Genomic DNA, 15,556 nt, shown 5'->3' on the forward strand with positions numbered 1-15,556 from the left:
AAGTCAGAGGATCCTCCTGGAGCTACTCATTGGTCAGCACCGCTATTATGCTAATCAGGGGGCAGTCCTAGCCCATAGTGGTGCCAGGGACCTCCTATATATAACTGGTGTTGGACCTTCCCTAAGGGCAGTTCCCTTATGGTACCCACTTTTTAGTCACTGCAGCCCAGTACCCATGATGGACCAATTGGAAGGATCTATGCTGACTCGCTGCAAGCTACCGCTGTGGCTGGGGCTCCTGCTGCTCCTGGCGGTGGTGGGGCTGCTTGTGCCCCTGATCTACTTCGCTGTCAGGGCCAACAGCAAGGCCTGTGTGGACGGCCTCCAAGCACAGGAGTGTCAGGAGCACAACCGACACCTGCAGCGCCAGCTAGACCAGGCCTCACGTGAGAAGGAAGCCGAAGCTGCCACCTGCAACCGTACTGTGGTAAGCCACTGCACCCCCGAGACAGGCCGGGTACTTGAGAGGCTCTCCCAGGGTCTTTGTGGAGATCCAGAGGGACCTTGAGACTGCCCCCTGGATGTCTCCACTAGGCTTTGGGGACCTCTCACTCTCCCTGAGGTGCTGCTCTGGGGAGCCTTAAAACTCCCATTATGGGTGCCAGTATCCCGGTAGGGTATGAAGGCTCTCTAAACTCTGGCGCTTGAATGAGGGGACATAGAAACTCCCCTTGGGCCAATCTTGGGGAGCAGAAATCCTCTCTAGGGACCGGGAAGAGGACCTCCCCAGCTCCTTCCACTGCATCCTGAGAGCATTTGAAATTTTCACTTCTGTTCTAACATGGAGGACCTTGAAACTCTCAGGGACATCTAAGTTGGGCTCTGAAATCTTCCCCTACCCGCACTCCGCCCCATTTTCTGGTTTTAGGAGGACCTCTTAATGTTCTTTAGCGACTTCCTTGGTGATCCAGTGACTAAGACTTGGTGCCCCCAATGCAGGGGACACGGGTGTGATCCCTGGTCACGGACGTACATCCCTTGCAGCAATTAAAGATCTAACATGTTGCAACTAATACTCAGCCGAACCAAATAAAACATTTTTTTCAAATAAATATTAAAAAAAATTTTTTTGTGCAATACCCCCAGTGGATCTGGAAACTTCTTCTAGGGCATAGGAAACCTCCAAATCCTCTTGCGGGGTGGAGGGCCTCAAAACTCCCACTTTGAGGATCACACTGTTATGGGTGGCCAGGGGAGGGTGGGAGGTTGTGCCCTTTCTTCACTGTGGGAGGCTGAGTTGCAGGGAGAGGGTTGGCAGGGAAATGAATGGGGTGTGGATTTGAGCTCCTCTGATTCCAGGGCCTAGGGTGGCGTCCAGCGCCCAGGGACAGGAAGTCCATGTTCTGACCCTCCTCTCTGACCCAGGTGACCCTGAGGGAGTCTCTGAAGAAGGAGCAGGCCCAGGTGGCAAAGTTTCAGGGTGAGAAAAACACAGCCAGGGTTCCGCGGTGGGGGGCGGTGGGGGTCAGGTGTTGAAAAGAAGTAAGGAGGGAGGGTCCCAGGGCTGGGGTCCGGAGACAGGGAGGGGTGGAGCTGGGGAGAAGGGGGGTGGTTCTCCAGGTTTCTCAGCAGGGGCTCGATGAGGACCTGAAGAGTCATGTCCTGGGTGGGAGTCCGGCGAGTGGGTGAGGTCACCGAGCCGACCTGCCCCTGATTCTGTACCCCACCCCTCAACCAGGAGAGTTGAAGATTTTGAACCAAACTCTGAAGGACGCGTTGGCCGATGTGGAGCGACTAAGGTCTGAGAGGACCCCCCGGGGCACGCCCCTTTCACCCAACTCCCGACCCCCTGGGCTCGGGGGAAAAAAAACCTCGATGCTCAGGCGACCAAGTTTAAGTCCCAGGCTCGTCCCATCTGTCACACAGCCACTGGGGGCAGGGGGCGCTGCTCACTCTGCTCCCCAGCGATTTGTCGGGAAGGAGTGCAGATTTTTAGCGGAGAAGCCTAGAGAGGCCCGAGCGCCCGGCAGCTGCCTGAGTGCCCTGATCTCTACTCCAGAAGACAGAATGAGAACTCCTCCGAAAGCAACGCGTCCAGCTGCTCGAGCTTCCTATTCGTTGTGATCGCGGTCTTGGTCCTCAACGCTCCGCTGACATGAGATCCCAGAAAGCCGGCCGGTAAGGATCGGGCAGCTCCTGGGAGAAGAAAGCTCGGAGGGGCCGGGAGCTGGGCTGGGTCAGGGTCTGGGGAGGTGGCCTGTCTGTGGGGCGGAGGGCTGGACGCGGAGAAGGATCTTGGAAAGGGAGGGAGCACTCAGTGAGGACGGAGGCCCTGTGGGGGGCGGGGCTTGGGGCGGGGCCTGTGTTCTGTCCGCCTCTTTTTTGTTTCTTTTTTAAATTTTTTTATTTATTTTAATTTTTGGTTTTTGGTCGCTCTGCATGACGTGCGGAATCTTAATTCCCAGACCAGGGATCCCTGCATTGGAAGTGCAAAGGCTTTACCAGCCAGGGAAGTACCTGAGTCCCTATTTTGATGTTTTTTAGGCCACAACCTGGACTGGTCTGGCTCCTTCTCTGCTTCCCTGTGTGAGGCTCCTGACTTGGCCAGTTCTGAGGGGACCACATGGCAACACGGTTGTGTGGGGTGGGGGGATGGGGTAACCTAGGGGGTCCAAGATGGGCCAGCTTTGGAGGGATGTCTTGCGTGAAGTAGGGGAGTTGGCCCAAGTCTGCCCTAGAGTTGGGGAAGGCTCAGGGATGAGGCTTGGGGCACCTGCTTCTTGCTGACATGGTTTCTAGAAACTCACTTTCTTCTGGTGTCATTTGGCTCCAAAAAGTAAACCACCCCTTTGCGGGGAAAAATTGTACACCCAAGTTTTTGGAGTGTTATCATGTCACCCCCAAGCAACTGGGACCTGCCATGTTGGGCAAGGGTGGACACCCATGGACATCCAAACTCAGCCTCCGTGCTCTAGAATGTTCCCTGGGATTTCTGGGGTGCTGGCAGGCATCACCCCACTGCCCCTCCCCCAGCCCTCTTCTCCTCTGAAAGTGAGAGAGAAAGTCGCTCAGTCATGTCCGACTCTTTGTGACTCCTGTAGTCCCTGGAATTCTCCAGGCCAGAATACTGGAGTGGGTAGTGTTTCCCTTCTCCAGCAGATCTTCCAAACCCAAGGTTCCAAACCAGGTCTCTGGCATTGCAGGCAGATTCTTTACCACCTGAGCCACAAGGGAAGCCCAAGAATACTGGAGTGGGTAGCCTGTCTCTTCTCCAGGGGATCTTCCCGACGCAGGAATTGAATCAGGGTCTCCTGCATTACAGGCGGATTCTTTACCAGCTGAGCCATCAGGGACCTACATCCTCATCAGTGCTCCCTGCCTGCAGTTTTCTGCTCTTATCTCCTGGGTGGATCTTCTGATCCAGTGGTTCCGTGAGGAAACTGTGGCTGTGATGAGGAACACTATGTCCTGATTCCCAGTCCCTTCCAGCAGAAAGTGCAGGGCTGGGACTTAAACCTAGATGTGCAGACACGGGCCAGACGTGTGTCACATTGCCCCCGCCACCTCCGTCCCCAAACTCTTATTCACCCTGCCGTACCCAGCTCTCCCAGAGAGCCCCTCCCCCAGAGAGCCCCTCCCCCAGAGAGCCCCTCCCCCAGAGAACCTCTCTGCTTCTGAAACTTGAAGTTAGGTATGGGGAGTTCCCTGGTAGCTTAGCAGTTAGGATTCCAGGATTTCCCTGCCGTGGCCCAGATTCAATCCCTGATTGGAGAACTGAGATCCTGCAAGCCACATGGCACTACCAAAAGAGAAAGAAAGAAAGAAAAACGTGGGAGGGGCTCAAAGTTGAAGGCCTCTGTCTGATAGACCATTTAACCCACTTCCTTGACCCTCCCATGGCCCCTATTTCCTTCCTCCCCTGTTATCTTCCTTCCTCCAAGTTTTCCTGGAATGCCAACTATTGTCCAGGCAACTTTTTGTGCGTAGCACTAGGGGCAGGCCCCTTGTGTTTGCCCAGGATTCTCCACTGCCCTCTGGAACCATGGGCCCCAACCCAGATGATCTTAGACTCCCCTTCCACGGCTCCTACTGTCTTCCCGGTGTCCCCAAACCCCATCCCTGCCACAGGCCCCCCTGACAACACCCTCCCATCCCCTAACTTCCTCCTGTTCCACCCACCCCGACCATTTCTCTATATATTGATTCGTCAAGTTCCTTCCTGCCTCACAGCCTCGGCCAGTCTCTGCCCCCTGCTCGGAGCTCCTGCTCCTCACCCTGAAGTTCTAGAGCAGGGTTTCTCAGCCTCTGAACTCTCACCATCTGGGCTGGACCATTCTCTGTGGTGGGGCTGCTCCGTGCACTGTAGGATGCTGAGTACCATCCTTTGCTACCAGATGCCTGCAGCACCTTACTGCCAGGACGTGACAACAACAGAATGCCTCTAGACATTGCCAAACCTCCCCTGGGGGCACAGATTCAATTCCAGTGAGAATCTCGGCTCCAGAAGGTGAGGCTCGGGTCTCCATCACTTCTGTGCCCCCAGCTCACAGGAGGGCTCAGTAGACGCTCCCGTGGAGTCCCTTTCCAATGACTGAGGCATTTTACCCCGCATCAGCAGCCCCATCTAACAGATGAGGAAACTGATGTCCAGAGAAGTAACTGGACTTGCTCAGGGTTTCTCAGCCGCTCAGGCAGTGGTTATTGTTCAGTCGTTCGGACGCAACCCCATGGACTGCAGCACACCAGACTTCCCGGTCCTTCACCATCCCTCGGAGTTTGCTCAAACTCATGTCCGTTGAGTCGGTGATGCCATCCAACCGTCTCATCCTCTGTCACCCGTTCCCCTCCTGCCCTCAGTCTTTCCCAGCATCAGGGCCCTCTGCTTCTAGCAGGTTCTCTTGATTGCTAGGAAGCCCTTCTCACATGACTTCGGTCCTTTCCTGCTTCCACCCCACCTCCAGCTTGGGCTACCGGAAAGTCCCAAAACAGCACTCCCCCTCCCCCTGCCCTATGTGTACCGTTTCACAGATGAGGAGGCAGTTTTGCCTGATATGGGTTTGACCTGCTCAATTTCTTCCCCCAAACTTCCACCCAGTGGCCGGGGTATAAACTTCTCTCCTTCCTGAAAATGTCTGTCTTCCCTGGCTGACTGTGACCCAGCCAGGAGTTGGAAACCAGGCGTGAGGAGGAGTGCTGCAGGGCCTGGGGGATGCGGGGGGGGGGGGGGGGGGGGGGGGGCGGGTTCCAGCTCCGGCAGGAATCTGGGAGTGACTTGTAGCTGCTCTGTGTCCCTGCCCTGAGACTTGGCCTCTCTGGGCTCTGTTTTCTTCCTGTGGAATGGACGGGGGAGGAGGGGCGGCTGTCAGGAAGGAACACAGATTCTTGTTCATAGTGTTCTCTCAGCTCACATTTACTGCACAGCTACTGTGTGCCAGGCCCACGCAGTGGCAGTGGGAATAAGGCAGGTGAAGGCTTTACTTTTTCGGGGCTCACCCAGTGTGATGCCCCAGTGGCTGTATGGCGGTGAAGAATCCACCTGCCATACATGAGATGCGGGTTTGATCCCTGGGTTAGGAAGATCCCCTGGAGGAGGGCATGGCAACCCCTCTCCTCGATTTTTGCCTGGCGAATCCCATGGACAGAGGAGCCTGGTGGGCTACAGTCCATGGGGGTCGCAGAGTCAGACACAACACACACACACACACACACACCCCAGTCTGATGGGAGAGGCAGGCAGGAATCAAACACACACAAGATGACAGCAATCAAAAGGGGTCAGAGTTAGTGGGGAAGGGAGAGGAAGAGACACACTGGTGGACAGGGAAGTAACTGGTAAGGAAGTTAGCTGGGCAAAGAGGGAGGAAAGGTCCATCCGGCAACCCCGGGATAGGAATGCGCTAGCCGGAAGAGCACCCAGCAGGGCTGGAGGGGGCGGGAATGACCCTGAAGACCTGCTGGGGGCCTCGCCGGGGAAGGAGAAAGGAGAGGGGGAGGATGGGGAGTGGGGAAGGATGGAGGAGGAGGAGAAAAAGCGGGGGGTAGGGTGGAGGAAGGGGAAATGGAAATGAAAGAGGGCAGAGAGGGAGGAGGAGGATTTGACTCCGGAAAGTCAGGGCAACGGTGTAGACGCGCCTGGCTCTGATTGTCGCCCCCTGGTGGCTTAGTGGAGAACGGGCAGGGAGATGGGACGCATCTACCCTTGGGTCTGCACCCTGGGCCGCACAGCTAGTCACAAAGAAGTGCGGCCGCCCGAGCTAGGTCAACGTCAGTTGTTTCGACCAGCCTCCCATCGTCTAGGTTTGGTCTCTCCATGAACAGAATGGAGGGCAGTATACCCCCAGACCCTTGCCAAGGGCCCCTGGTGCAAAGGGGGGCTTTGCGCAGATATGCTCAGGTGATTCCTACAGAGCCCTACAGGGCAGGAGCTAGTCATCCCCAGTTTACAGAGGAGGAAACTGAGGCTTAGAGGGTCACATGGGATGCAGAAAGGACACTGGAACCCGGGATCCCCAGCCCTATCCTCGGCTCCTCCGGTAGCTTGGGCTGGCCCTTGGCATGGGTCCAGCCCCTCCCAATAAACTCGAAACCACCGCCAGGAGGGGCGGAACCGTGGGTGTCCCTGGCTCCCCAAGGTGCCAATTAAATGCTCGTGGCCGTCTGGGGCCAGAGCTGTGGACAGCGGCATGGCCGAGCCCGGGCCGGAGCCCGAGCCGGGGCGCGCCTGGCGGGTGTTCGCCCTGTGCGGGGCCGCAGTATTCCTGGCAGCGGTTGCTGCCGGAGCAGCCCTTCTGGCCTGGAATCTGGCCTCCTCGGCCTCCCGGAGGCCCCGCTGCCCAGAGCCGGCCGCCAACACCACGGCGCCGCCTGGAGACCCCGGACCCGAAGTCGAGGAACTTCGGCGCCGACTGGCAGAGGCTGCCCGGCTCGAGGAGGCCCTGACGAAGCGGCTGAAGCAGGCCGAGCGCGTCCGCCGGGAGCTGGAGGAGGCCCTCAGGGCCTGTGAGGGCCGCCAGGTAGGTGGGCAGGCTGGAGGGCTGGGGAACCCCGACAATGAGGGGGAGGGGTGCCCACACACCCAGCCTTCCCCCTCGGGGCCTTGGTTTCCCCCGTTCTTCAACTGAGGGAGGAAAATGAGAACAGCACCATTCCTTCCAGCTCCTACAGGGCCAATTCCCCCTCGTGTCTACCTTCTGACCAAGAAGGTTCCACTAACACAGCTCATTCACTTTGTTGTACACCAGAAACTAACAACGTTGTAAGGCGATTATAGTCCAATTATAAAAAATAAAATAGGACACAAATGAACTTTAAAAAAATAAAAAGAAGGCTCCACCGTCCTCTGCTGTTTGCCCCATCACTGGTGGATGGGGCAGACCCCTGAGCCCCCCTGGGGAGGCCCTGTGCTAACCCTCCCCCTAAGTACCCACTCAACAACCACCCCCAGGCAGTGTCCAGCAGCCCTATTTTGAGAGAGGGACATTCGTGTCACCTGTAATTAGGAAGCTAAAGTTGGCCTCTTGGAGGAGGTACCAGCCAGGTCCTCCCTTCTCCTCTCGCTACCCCCTTGAACTCTTTCTTAACCCTTTCTTAACTCTTTCTCAACCCTGGGCCTCGCAGAAGAACCATCCTCAAAGTCCCAACCACTCACATTTACTGAGTAACTACTGTGTAGTGGGCCCAGCAGAGGTTGGGCAGCATACGAATTCTGGAAAATTCATGCCTTTTGAAAATTCATCCCTATGCCTTTCCAGCCTGCCTAAGGGAAGGGCCTGGGGCAGCTGAAGTTAAGCGCTGCCTGCCCTGGATTCAAATTATGGTTCTCCTGTAGCCCCCATGAAAGCATCTCAGGAGACCAAGCCAATTGCTTTGCAGAATGTCCTCAGAGGTGACCAATACCCTAGAAACTCAATCATCAACCACCATATTGTCTTGTGCTGGTCTGAAACCCCAGCCCCAGGAATCTGGATATAGCTAGGACTGGAACCGGAGCCGGTCGGCAGAACTAAACCTTTCTATATCCAGTTGGCCTGGAACAGGGGTCAGTGTGCTCAGTCCCCCAGTCGTGTCCGGCTCTTTGCGACCCCATGGACTGTAGCCCACCAGGCTCCTCTATGGATTTTTCAGGCAAGAATACTGGAGTGGCTTGTCATTTCCTCCTCCAGGGGATCTTCCCCACCCAGGGATCGAACTTGCATGTTCTGAGTCTCCTACACTGCAGGCAGATTCTTTTATCACTGAGCCACCTGGGACGCCCCAGGGGTCAGTGGACCTGGGCAAAGATCTCCTTGCAGGCAAGCACCTTTCACCCCAGACTTCAGAGGCCATTTCTGTGTTTTACAATTACAGGACCCCAAACGACATTCCAAATAAAGCTCGAGGAACACCAGGGTGTTCTCCCCTAGAAAGGGCCGGGCCCATTCACTTTCTCTCCCTTCCCCTTGTCATTTCTACTCCACTCCGCAGAGTCGGCTTCAGACCCAACTGATGACAGTGAAGACTGAGATGGAAGAAGCCAAAGCACAGGGGACCCAGATGGGGGCTGAGAACGGGGCGCTCACAGGTGTGTTGGGATGCAAACGGGTGGGCATGCTGGAGGTGGGAGGAGCCTAGACGTTTCCTAGCTAGGCAAAAGATACAGACGGGTGTAAACGTAAAGCAAAGCAACGTGAAAACTTGTGAAAGAAATGCGCATAATATGCAAAGTTCAGGCAAATATCACAGAACAATGCAAACGCAGCAAAATGTGCACATGCCGTGTAGAGACTCCCCAAAGACATGTAAACCTCTGAAAAGCTATGCAAATAACACGTAAAGGTCATGCACACAGCACACAAATTTAATTCCAATACAACAAACCACATAGACAGTATGCAGACTATAAACTCGGAGTTGATGTATGCGGAGTAGGAGCCCGGGCTCCATCCTGATCTCGCGCCTTGCGTCCGCAGAAGCCCTGGCGCGCTGGGAGGCGGCGGCCGCTAAATCTGCGCAGCAACTGGACGAGGCGCAGCGGCGCGCACGTACGGCCGAGGCGGAGGGCGAAGCCTGCGCAGGCCGGGAGGCGGCGCTGCGCGAGCACATGTGAGTGAAGGGAGGGAGGGAAGGGTCCAGGGCTCGGGGCGGGGCCGGGCTGGTCATGTGGGCGGGGCCTTGGGAGAGGATCCAGGTGAAGGTCTCAGTGTAAGAACCCGGCGGCGGGCTCTATGGGGCGGGAATGCCCACACTGGGGTTGGCACTCTTGAGGCATGGGTCCCTGCGGTCGGGTGTATATGGGGGCTCCGAGGGGAGCGGGGAGCTAAGGTGAACGTTGCAATGAAAAGTATCAAGGGAGGGATCGGGGGCCTGGAGGCGGAGCTTCCATGGAAAAGACTGGGAGTCCCGGAGGAGCGGTCCTGGAGAAGACTAGGGGAGAAACGATGGGGGATCCTGAAGCCTGGAATCTTTGGGGAGTGGGATACCAGGAAGAGTAGATGAATGCTGGAGGGTCTCTGGGGATGGGGGTCCTGGTGCCGACGGCCCTTCTCCCCGCCTCCCGGCAGTAAAGCCCTGGAAGCTCAGACGAGCCCCCAGCGCAGAGTTTCACACCCCCGGACCCGCGCCGGGTCCCGACCCCGGCCCAGCCCCCGCTCGCGCTCTCGCCCAGGAACTTCCGGGGGCTGCAGGCGACCTACGCGGCGCGCACGAGGGTGAGTCGGCCCCCAGCTGGATGGGGGCTCGAGACCAGGAGGACAGACCCTGGGAGCCCTGCAGGGACACTCAGAGAGGTGCCCAACTGGATGAGATGCTCAGTCGACACCCATCCACGCTCAGCTTTTGACCCAGCAGCAACCCTGAAACTATCTACAGACGGGAATACTGAGGTCCGTTGGGTCACAAGGTGAGATAGTGCAGAGCCTGGACTTAAGTCCCCTCTAAGGACAAGGCCAGTGTTGCCCTCATCCCTCGGACATGAGGACTTAGGGTCCAGCCCTGATCTGGAAGTGACCTGAAGGGGTGGCTTCTCCTCTCTGGTCCCCAGTTTACCTTGTCTGTAAAATGAGTGATTGGAATGGTGAGAGCCAGCATATCCTTGACACCAAAACCTAACAAAAATGGCACAGTAGGAAAACTCCAGACCTCTCTCGCTATGAGGGTACAAAGCTCCCAAATGAAATTTTAGAAGAGAACCAAGTAATACATTTGAAAAATACACTATAACAAAGGAACATAGGCCTGAGATGCAAAGATGGTTCAGTGTTGGGAAGTCTGTTAGTAAAATTTGCCATGCTAACGGATCAAATGAAAAGCATTCTGAAGAGGTCATCAAAATAGCAACAATTTCATGTGAGATTATACAGTATTTGTCTTTCTCTGACTTACTTCAGTTAACATAACCCCCTCTAGATCCATCCATGTTGTTGCAAATGGCAAGATTTCTTTTTTATGAGACTATTATAAGTAATATTCCATTGTGTGTATACATACATTGTGTGTGTGTATATATATATATATATATATAAATAACATCTTCTTTATCTACTCATCTGTCAGTGGACACTTAGATTCTGATCTCCAGACTGTAATCAGATTTTGCCAACTATTTTGATAATGTCCTCTGTAATAAAAGATTATCCTGGTTTACACATCGTATTAATCTGGAACATTTCTCAATCTGTCCGCCTTTCTGACATCGGTTGGTTTTTTTTTTAAAGCTCCAGGCCAGTCATTCTGTGGTGTCTGAGTTTGGGTTTTTGTGGTTTCCTCATGATTAATTTGAGGTTGACTTTTTTGGCAGGAATGCCTCAAAAACAATTCAACTTAATATTATCTTCTGGTGGTATGACTATATATAGAAAACCCAAGAGAATTAACGGAAACTTTCCTATATCCAAAACAAAGAGGTAGAAAATCGTTTGGAAGAAAAGAAAGATCCATTTCACATAGTTTTTCATATCCAGGAATAAACTACTTTCCTTATTATGTAAGAATCTCTTCTAAATTAATTTTTCAAAAAATAATTCAGTGGAGGGACTTCCCTGGTGATCCAATGGCTAAGACTCCAGGCTCCCAGTGAGGGGAGCCTGGGTTTGATCCCTGGCTGGGGAACTAGATCCCACACACATCAACTAAGAGTTCCTGTGCCACAGTGAGGATCCTGCATGCTGCAGCTGAGACCTGGCGCAGCCAAATAAATAAAGCTTAAAAAGTAACTCGGTAGAAAACAGGCAAAGAATATGGACAACCAGTTCATAGAAGCATGCAGAAAAAGGTGCCCAGTCTCACTGCTAGAGAAGAAATGCCAACTGAAATGACAACACGGTACCACTTTCTGCCCACTGGTTTGGCAAGGATAAAAACAAAAGCAAAAGTTTGTGAATATACACAGTGCTGGTGAAACGGCTTGTTGGTACGACTACTTGGGAGGGCCATTTTCTAGAATCTCTCAAAATTAAAAATGTTTGACCCATCAGTTTTTCTTCAAGCAGTTTTCCATATTTTTTATTAAGAAAATTTTAATCTACAGTCATTTTTTAATTATAGTCTTGCATACTAAGTACTGTATTCACTTTTCACTTTTTTTGGCCACACAGTCTGAAGAATCCTATTTCCCTGACCAGGGATTGAACCCAGGCCCTCAGAAGTAAACGTTTGGAGTCCAAACCACTGGACTGCCAGGAAATTCCCAACAACTATTTTTAAACGCATACAAAATAATGGACTGAATTCAGTGGAGAATCCTGGGTTTGGATATTGGAACAGAAAAACACTTAGTGAAGAAATCAAATAAAGTCTAGAGTTCAGTTCATTGTAATATACGAAGATTAATTTCTTAATTTTGACAAATGAACTAGGCTATATAAGATGCTAATGATAGAAGAAGCTGTGTGAGGGCTATTCAGAGACTCTCTATTATCTCTGCAAATTTTTCTGTAAATTTAAAACAATCCAAATAAACAGTTTACTTCTTTCAAGATAAGGGTGGAGGAGAGGAGAAATTAAGACATTATTACCACATTCTTGGTAATTGCAAAAAATTGGAGACAACCTCATTGTCCACCAACTGGAGTCTGTTTAAATGAGGGTGCATACATCCACACCACGGAATGCTGTTCAACTGGTCTGTATGGATGGGGGCGGCGGAGGGTGGGGATTGTTTTGTTTTGGGCCAAGTTGCCCTACTTGCAGATCTTAGTTCCCCCATCAGGCACTGAGCCCAAGCCCTCAGCAGTGAAAGCACAGAACTCTAACCACTGGACCTCCAGGGAATTCCCGCTGTGCAACTGTTAAAAAGGCCAAAACTGACCTTCGCTGAGACAGAGTAATGTAACAAGCAGAAGCGTTATAGTCCGTGTACATCTTTTAAAAATCGGGACTGGGGGGAACTTTTGTCCAGATGTCTCTGAAGGAAACCCTAGTCACAACAGTGGCCCCTGGAAAAGGAATCAGGGATCTAGGGATCAGTGCGGGGAGGAAGTCTCATGTTCCTTTGTATTAGTTCAGTTCAGTCACTCAGTTGTGTCCGACTGTTTGTGACCCTATGGGCTGCAGCACACCAGGCTTCCCTGTCCATCACCAATCCCGGAGCTTGCTCAGACTCAAGTCCATCGAGTCGGTGATGCCATCCAACCGTCTCATCCTCTGTTGTCCCCTTCTTTTTGTAAAGTTTGCGTTTTAAAACTCATGTGCATGTGTTGCCTTTAAAATTAAAATTCGTCTTGAAAAATTTAAGAGGCTGGTCTAAGAAGCCCTTGAAACTCTGATCCCCACCTCAGGCAGTTCTGCTCATAATCTCCCACTCTCACCCACCTTAGTTCAGTCAGTTCAGTCGCTCAGTCGTGTCCGACTCTTTGCAACCCCATGAATCGCAGCACGCCAGGCCTCCCTGTCCATCACCAACTCGAGTCAGGGATGCCATCCAGCCATCTCATCCTCTGTCGTCCCCTTCTCCTCCTGTCCCCAATCCCTTCCAGCATCAGAGTCTTTTCCAATGAGTCAACTCTTCACATGAGGTGGCCAAAGTACTGGAGTTTCAGCTTTAGCATCATTCCTTCCAGAGAAATCCCAGGGCTGATCTCCTTCAGAATGGACTGGTTGGATCTCCTTGCAGACCTTAGAGGTGGCTTTAAGGGCCTTTACTGGGAGAGGGTCCTCCTAGAGGAAGAATTGGACCCCATCCCTCGCACCAAAGGAGGAAATGAGGTTGAGGAGAGGGATGTCTTAACAGTTTTGTTCCGCTACCGACCACCAGGGGTCGCCCCAGTCTTCAGACCTAGTTGCTGGCTGAGGGCCCAGAACTTGTGAGGCTGGAAGGATGGGTCTGAGACACGCTCCCCCTCACCCCACCCTCCGCCTCTGCCCCCTGCCCGCCCTCCAACTCTGGCGTAAATCCGGAAATGAGCAGGAAACAGCTTCTCCTTCTGGAGTCAGCTAGGTCTTGACACTGGCCTCGCTTTGTCTGCGGCTCCAGGGATTTAAGACCCTTCACTGTGCAGCTGTGGGGTCCAGGGCTGATGTACACAAAGTGTCGGACTCAGCGCTGTATACGAAACCTAAAATATTATCGTTATTATTCACTCATTCTGCTAATTTCACCTTGGTCATAACTGCCAGATCGCTGAAAATCAGCTCCAGGGAAACAGGGAGCCATGGGGTGTGTGTGAGCCGAAAGGGAATCATCAGATCTGGTGTCAGAGTTGGGAGAAAAGAGGGAGGTGGGAGGCTGGAAGCTGCGGATCCCCAGGGGAGGCCAAAGGGCAGGGAGTGGATGAGGGCCGTCGGCAGCTGGGAGAGAACAGACCCCAGTCCCAGGCCAGGACTAAGAATCCCCCAGCCGCCTTGCCTCCCACTCCACAGGGCCAGCGCCCCCAGCCTGCCCTTGCTGTGTCCTGTTCCCCGGTCTCCACCTGTCTAATCACCACTCCAAGTCTCCATCTGTCTCGTCTCTGTGTCTCCACCTTGTCCTCTCTCTCAGGTCCCTGCCCTGGCCTCCCTGTTCATGGCCACTCCGGGATCCCTCCCTGGCTGCAGAAACAGGAGTCAGTGGGGCGGGGTGAGGGGTGCGGGTGAGGATGAACAGGGAATATCTGGGTGGAGGGCATTGGGTATAGCCGCAACTTGATCTTGTTGGCCCCCAGTCCCAGTTGTTCAACCAGAAGGCCCAAAGAGGACAGGCTCTTCCCCTCCAAAGGACTCTCTGCCTCCTCTGTCAACACCCAAAGTCGCAAACTTCATTTCCTTTGCAATTAACCAAAACCCGAAGACGTTGGCAAAAATGTGGAGGGTGTTCTGAACTTTGCTGAAATTTTACTTCACCAGAAGTATCACTTCCTCCTGAACCTTCCTGAAGTTCCATGAGAATTTTTAAAGAACCTCGTGTCTCCTTGAAGACTTCAGTGTTCAGCCTTCAGAGTGACAGTACAGAGTGACTTCCTCGTAACAGTTTTCCCATCTCTGACCAAACAATCAAATGAAACCAAATGGATTGTTTATGATTTAGAAAAAAAAAAAAATTTAAATTGGTGTTGGGTTTTATGATGACCCCTCAAAGGAATTCAGAGAGATTCATACACAAAATTTCCTGTGACTATGACAAATGGTTTTCAGGAAAAAACCAAACTCTCCCATCATTTGATGTATTTGACCTCATGTGAATTCAAGGACCAGTTACTCACCTCCCCCCTCTGGAATTTTCTGGCCAGGAATGCAGGCAGAAAGTGTTCAAAAGAGTCTGTTTTTAGAAATTTTAGACACTGCTGGCAAGGGTGTCAATGGAAACAACCTTTTTGGAGGACAAATTGATAACAGCTGTCAAAATATAAAATGTTATTGCTTTAGCACCCAGCAATTTCACTTGTAGAGATTAGACTTCAAATCTTACTCTGTTCATTGCAACAAAAAAATTTAGAAACATTCTAAGTGCCCCTTGATAATTATTATGATAATAAAATATATGTGCTGAAAACCTAAACAGAGGTCAAAGGAATCCGCAATCTCAAAGTCAAAATGTTGAGCAAAAAAAAGTTTCATCATTACCTTTTCCGTTAAAAGAAAATCCAACTTTTTAAAAAACAAGTTATCGGAGGAAAAAAAAAAACTTACTGAAAAAGAAACATTACAAATCTAAGTTGTGAGACCAAATTGCCAGAAAGAGTGCTATTTTTGAGCTTGACCCAAAAGACATTTGTGTGTAAATTTCAAACTCTTGTTCTTAGACTGTGACAACTGCTCAAAATTGTAGACATCGGTACTGTCAGTTCTATCAGTTTTCTGGGAGTTTATGGTTGCTTATCTTTTCTCTTGACGAGAGATACCATATTCATACGTACTTATGTGCAGCGTCTTCGACATAAGATGAAGAATAGCCAGGATCTTGAGTTCATACCAAGACTGCAACACCTCCAGACACTGTCGCCATGCCCGAGCTCTCAACTGGACCCTTGTCACTCAGGCTCTCCCCCTGTCATGCCCCCTGCCCCCGGTGATCCCACAGGACCAGGGCAACCGCGCCTGGGGCACTGTCCCCCGTTGTGTCTCAGTTGCTCAGCCCAGCATCAGAGGCTCCACATGATCCAGCCCCACCTTTAAAAAACACCACTGTTTAATAAGGCTGACTGTGTGCCAGGCACTGAGACAAGTG

General features: G+C 52.3%; 2 protein-coding genes across 2 annotated transcripts; both read left to right on the top strand.

The window, feature by feature from the left end:
- Positions 1 to 175: 175 nt before the first annotated feature.
- LOC128051673 (bone marrow stromal antigen 2-like) lies at positions 176 to 2,571 on the top strand. Its single transcript, XM_052644314.1, has 5 exons — positions 176 to 427; positions 1,366 to 1,420; positions 1,679 to 1,739; positions 2,000 to 2,118; positions 2,485 to 2,571. Exons 1-4 carry the CDS (start codon positions 176 to 178, stop codon positions 2,097 to 2,099), a joined length of 468 nt encoding a protein of 155 aa, XP_052500274.1. The 3' UTR covers positions 2,100 to 2,118; positions 2,485 to 2,571.
- Positions 2,572 to 6,623: 4,052 nt separating this feature from the next.
- On the top strand, positions 6,624 to 9,630 carry CCDC194 (coiled-coil domain containing 194). Its single transcript, XM_052644402.1, has 4 exons — positions 6,624 to 6,953; positions 8,404 to 8,500; positions 8,889 to 9,021; positions 9,480 to 9,630. The coding sequence occupies exons 1-4, from the start codon at positions 6,624 to 6,626 to the stop codon at positions 9,628 to 9,630; spliced, it is 711 nt and encodes a 236-aa protein (XP_052500362.1).
- The last annotated feature ends 5,926 nt before the right edge of the window (positions 9,631 to 15,556 follow it).

This window comes from Budorcas taxicolor, chromosome 7 (genome assembly GCF_023091745.1).
Source record: "Budorcas taxicolor isolate Tak-1 chromosome 7, Takin1.1, whole genome shotgun sequence".
Taxonomy (NCBI): Eukaryota; Metazoa; Chordata; class Mammalia; order Artiodactyla; family Bovidae; genus Budorcas; species Budorcas taxicolor.

What these genes read in the sequence shown, in the direction of transcription:
- CCDC194 (XM_052644402.1), top strand. Translation starts at nt 6,624, where the DNA reads ATGGCCGAGCCCGGGCCGGAGCCCGAGCCGGGGCGCGCCTGGCGGGTG. An exon ending in TGAGAACGGGGCGCTCACAG is followed by an intron (nt 8,501 to 8,888) that starts GTGTGTTGGGAT and finishes TTGCGTCCGCAG; the next exon opens with AAGCCCTGGCGCGCTGGGAG. An exon ending in GCGGCGCTGCGCGAGCACAT is followed by an intron (nt 9,022 to 9,479) that starts GTGAGTGAAGGG and finishes GCCTCCCGGCAG; the next exon opens with TAAAGCCCTGGAAGCTCAGA.
- LOC128051673 (XM_052644314.1), top strand. Translation starts at nt 176, where the DNA reads ATGATGGACCAATTGGAAGGATCTATGCTGACTCGCTGCAAGCTACCG. An exon ending in CCACCTGCAACCGTACTGTG is followed by an intron (nt 428 to 1,365) that starts GTAAGCCACTGC and finishes TCTCTGACCCAG; the next exon opens with GTGACCCTGAGGGAGTCTCT. An exon ending in CCAGGTGGCAAAGTTTCAGG is followed by an intron (nt 1,421 to 1,678) that starts GTGAGAAAAACA and finishes CCCCTCAACCAG; the next exon opens with GAGAGTTGAAGATTTTGAAC.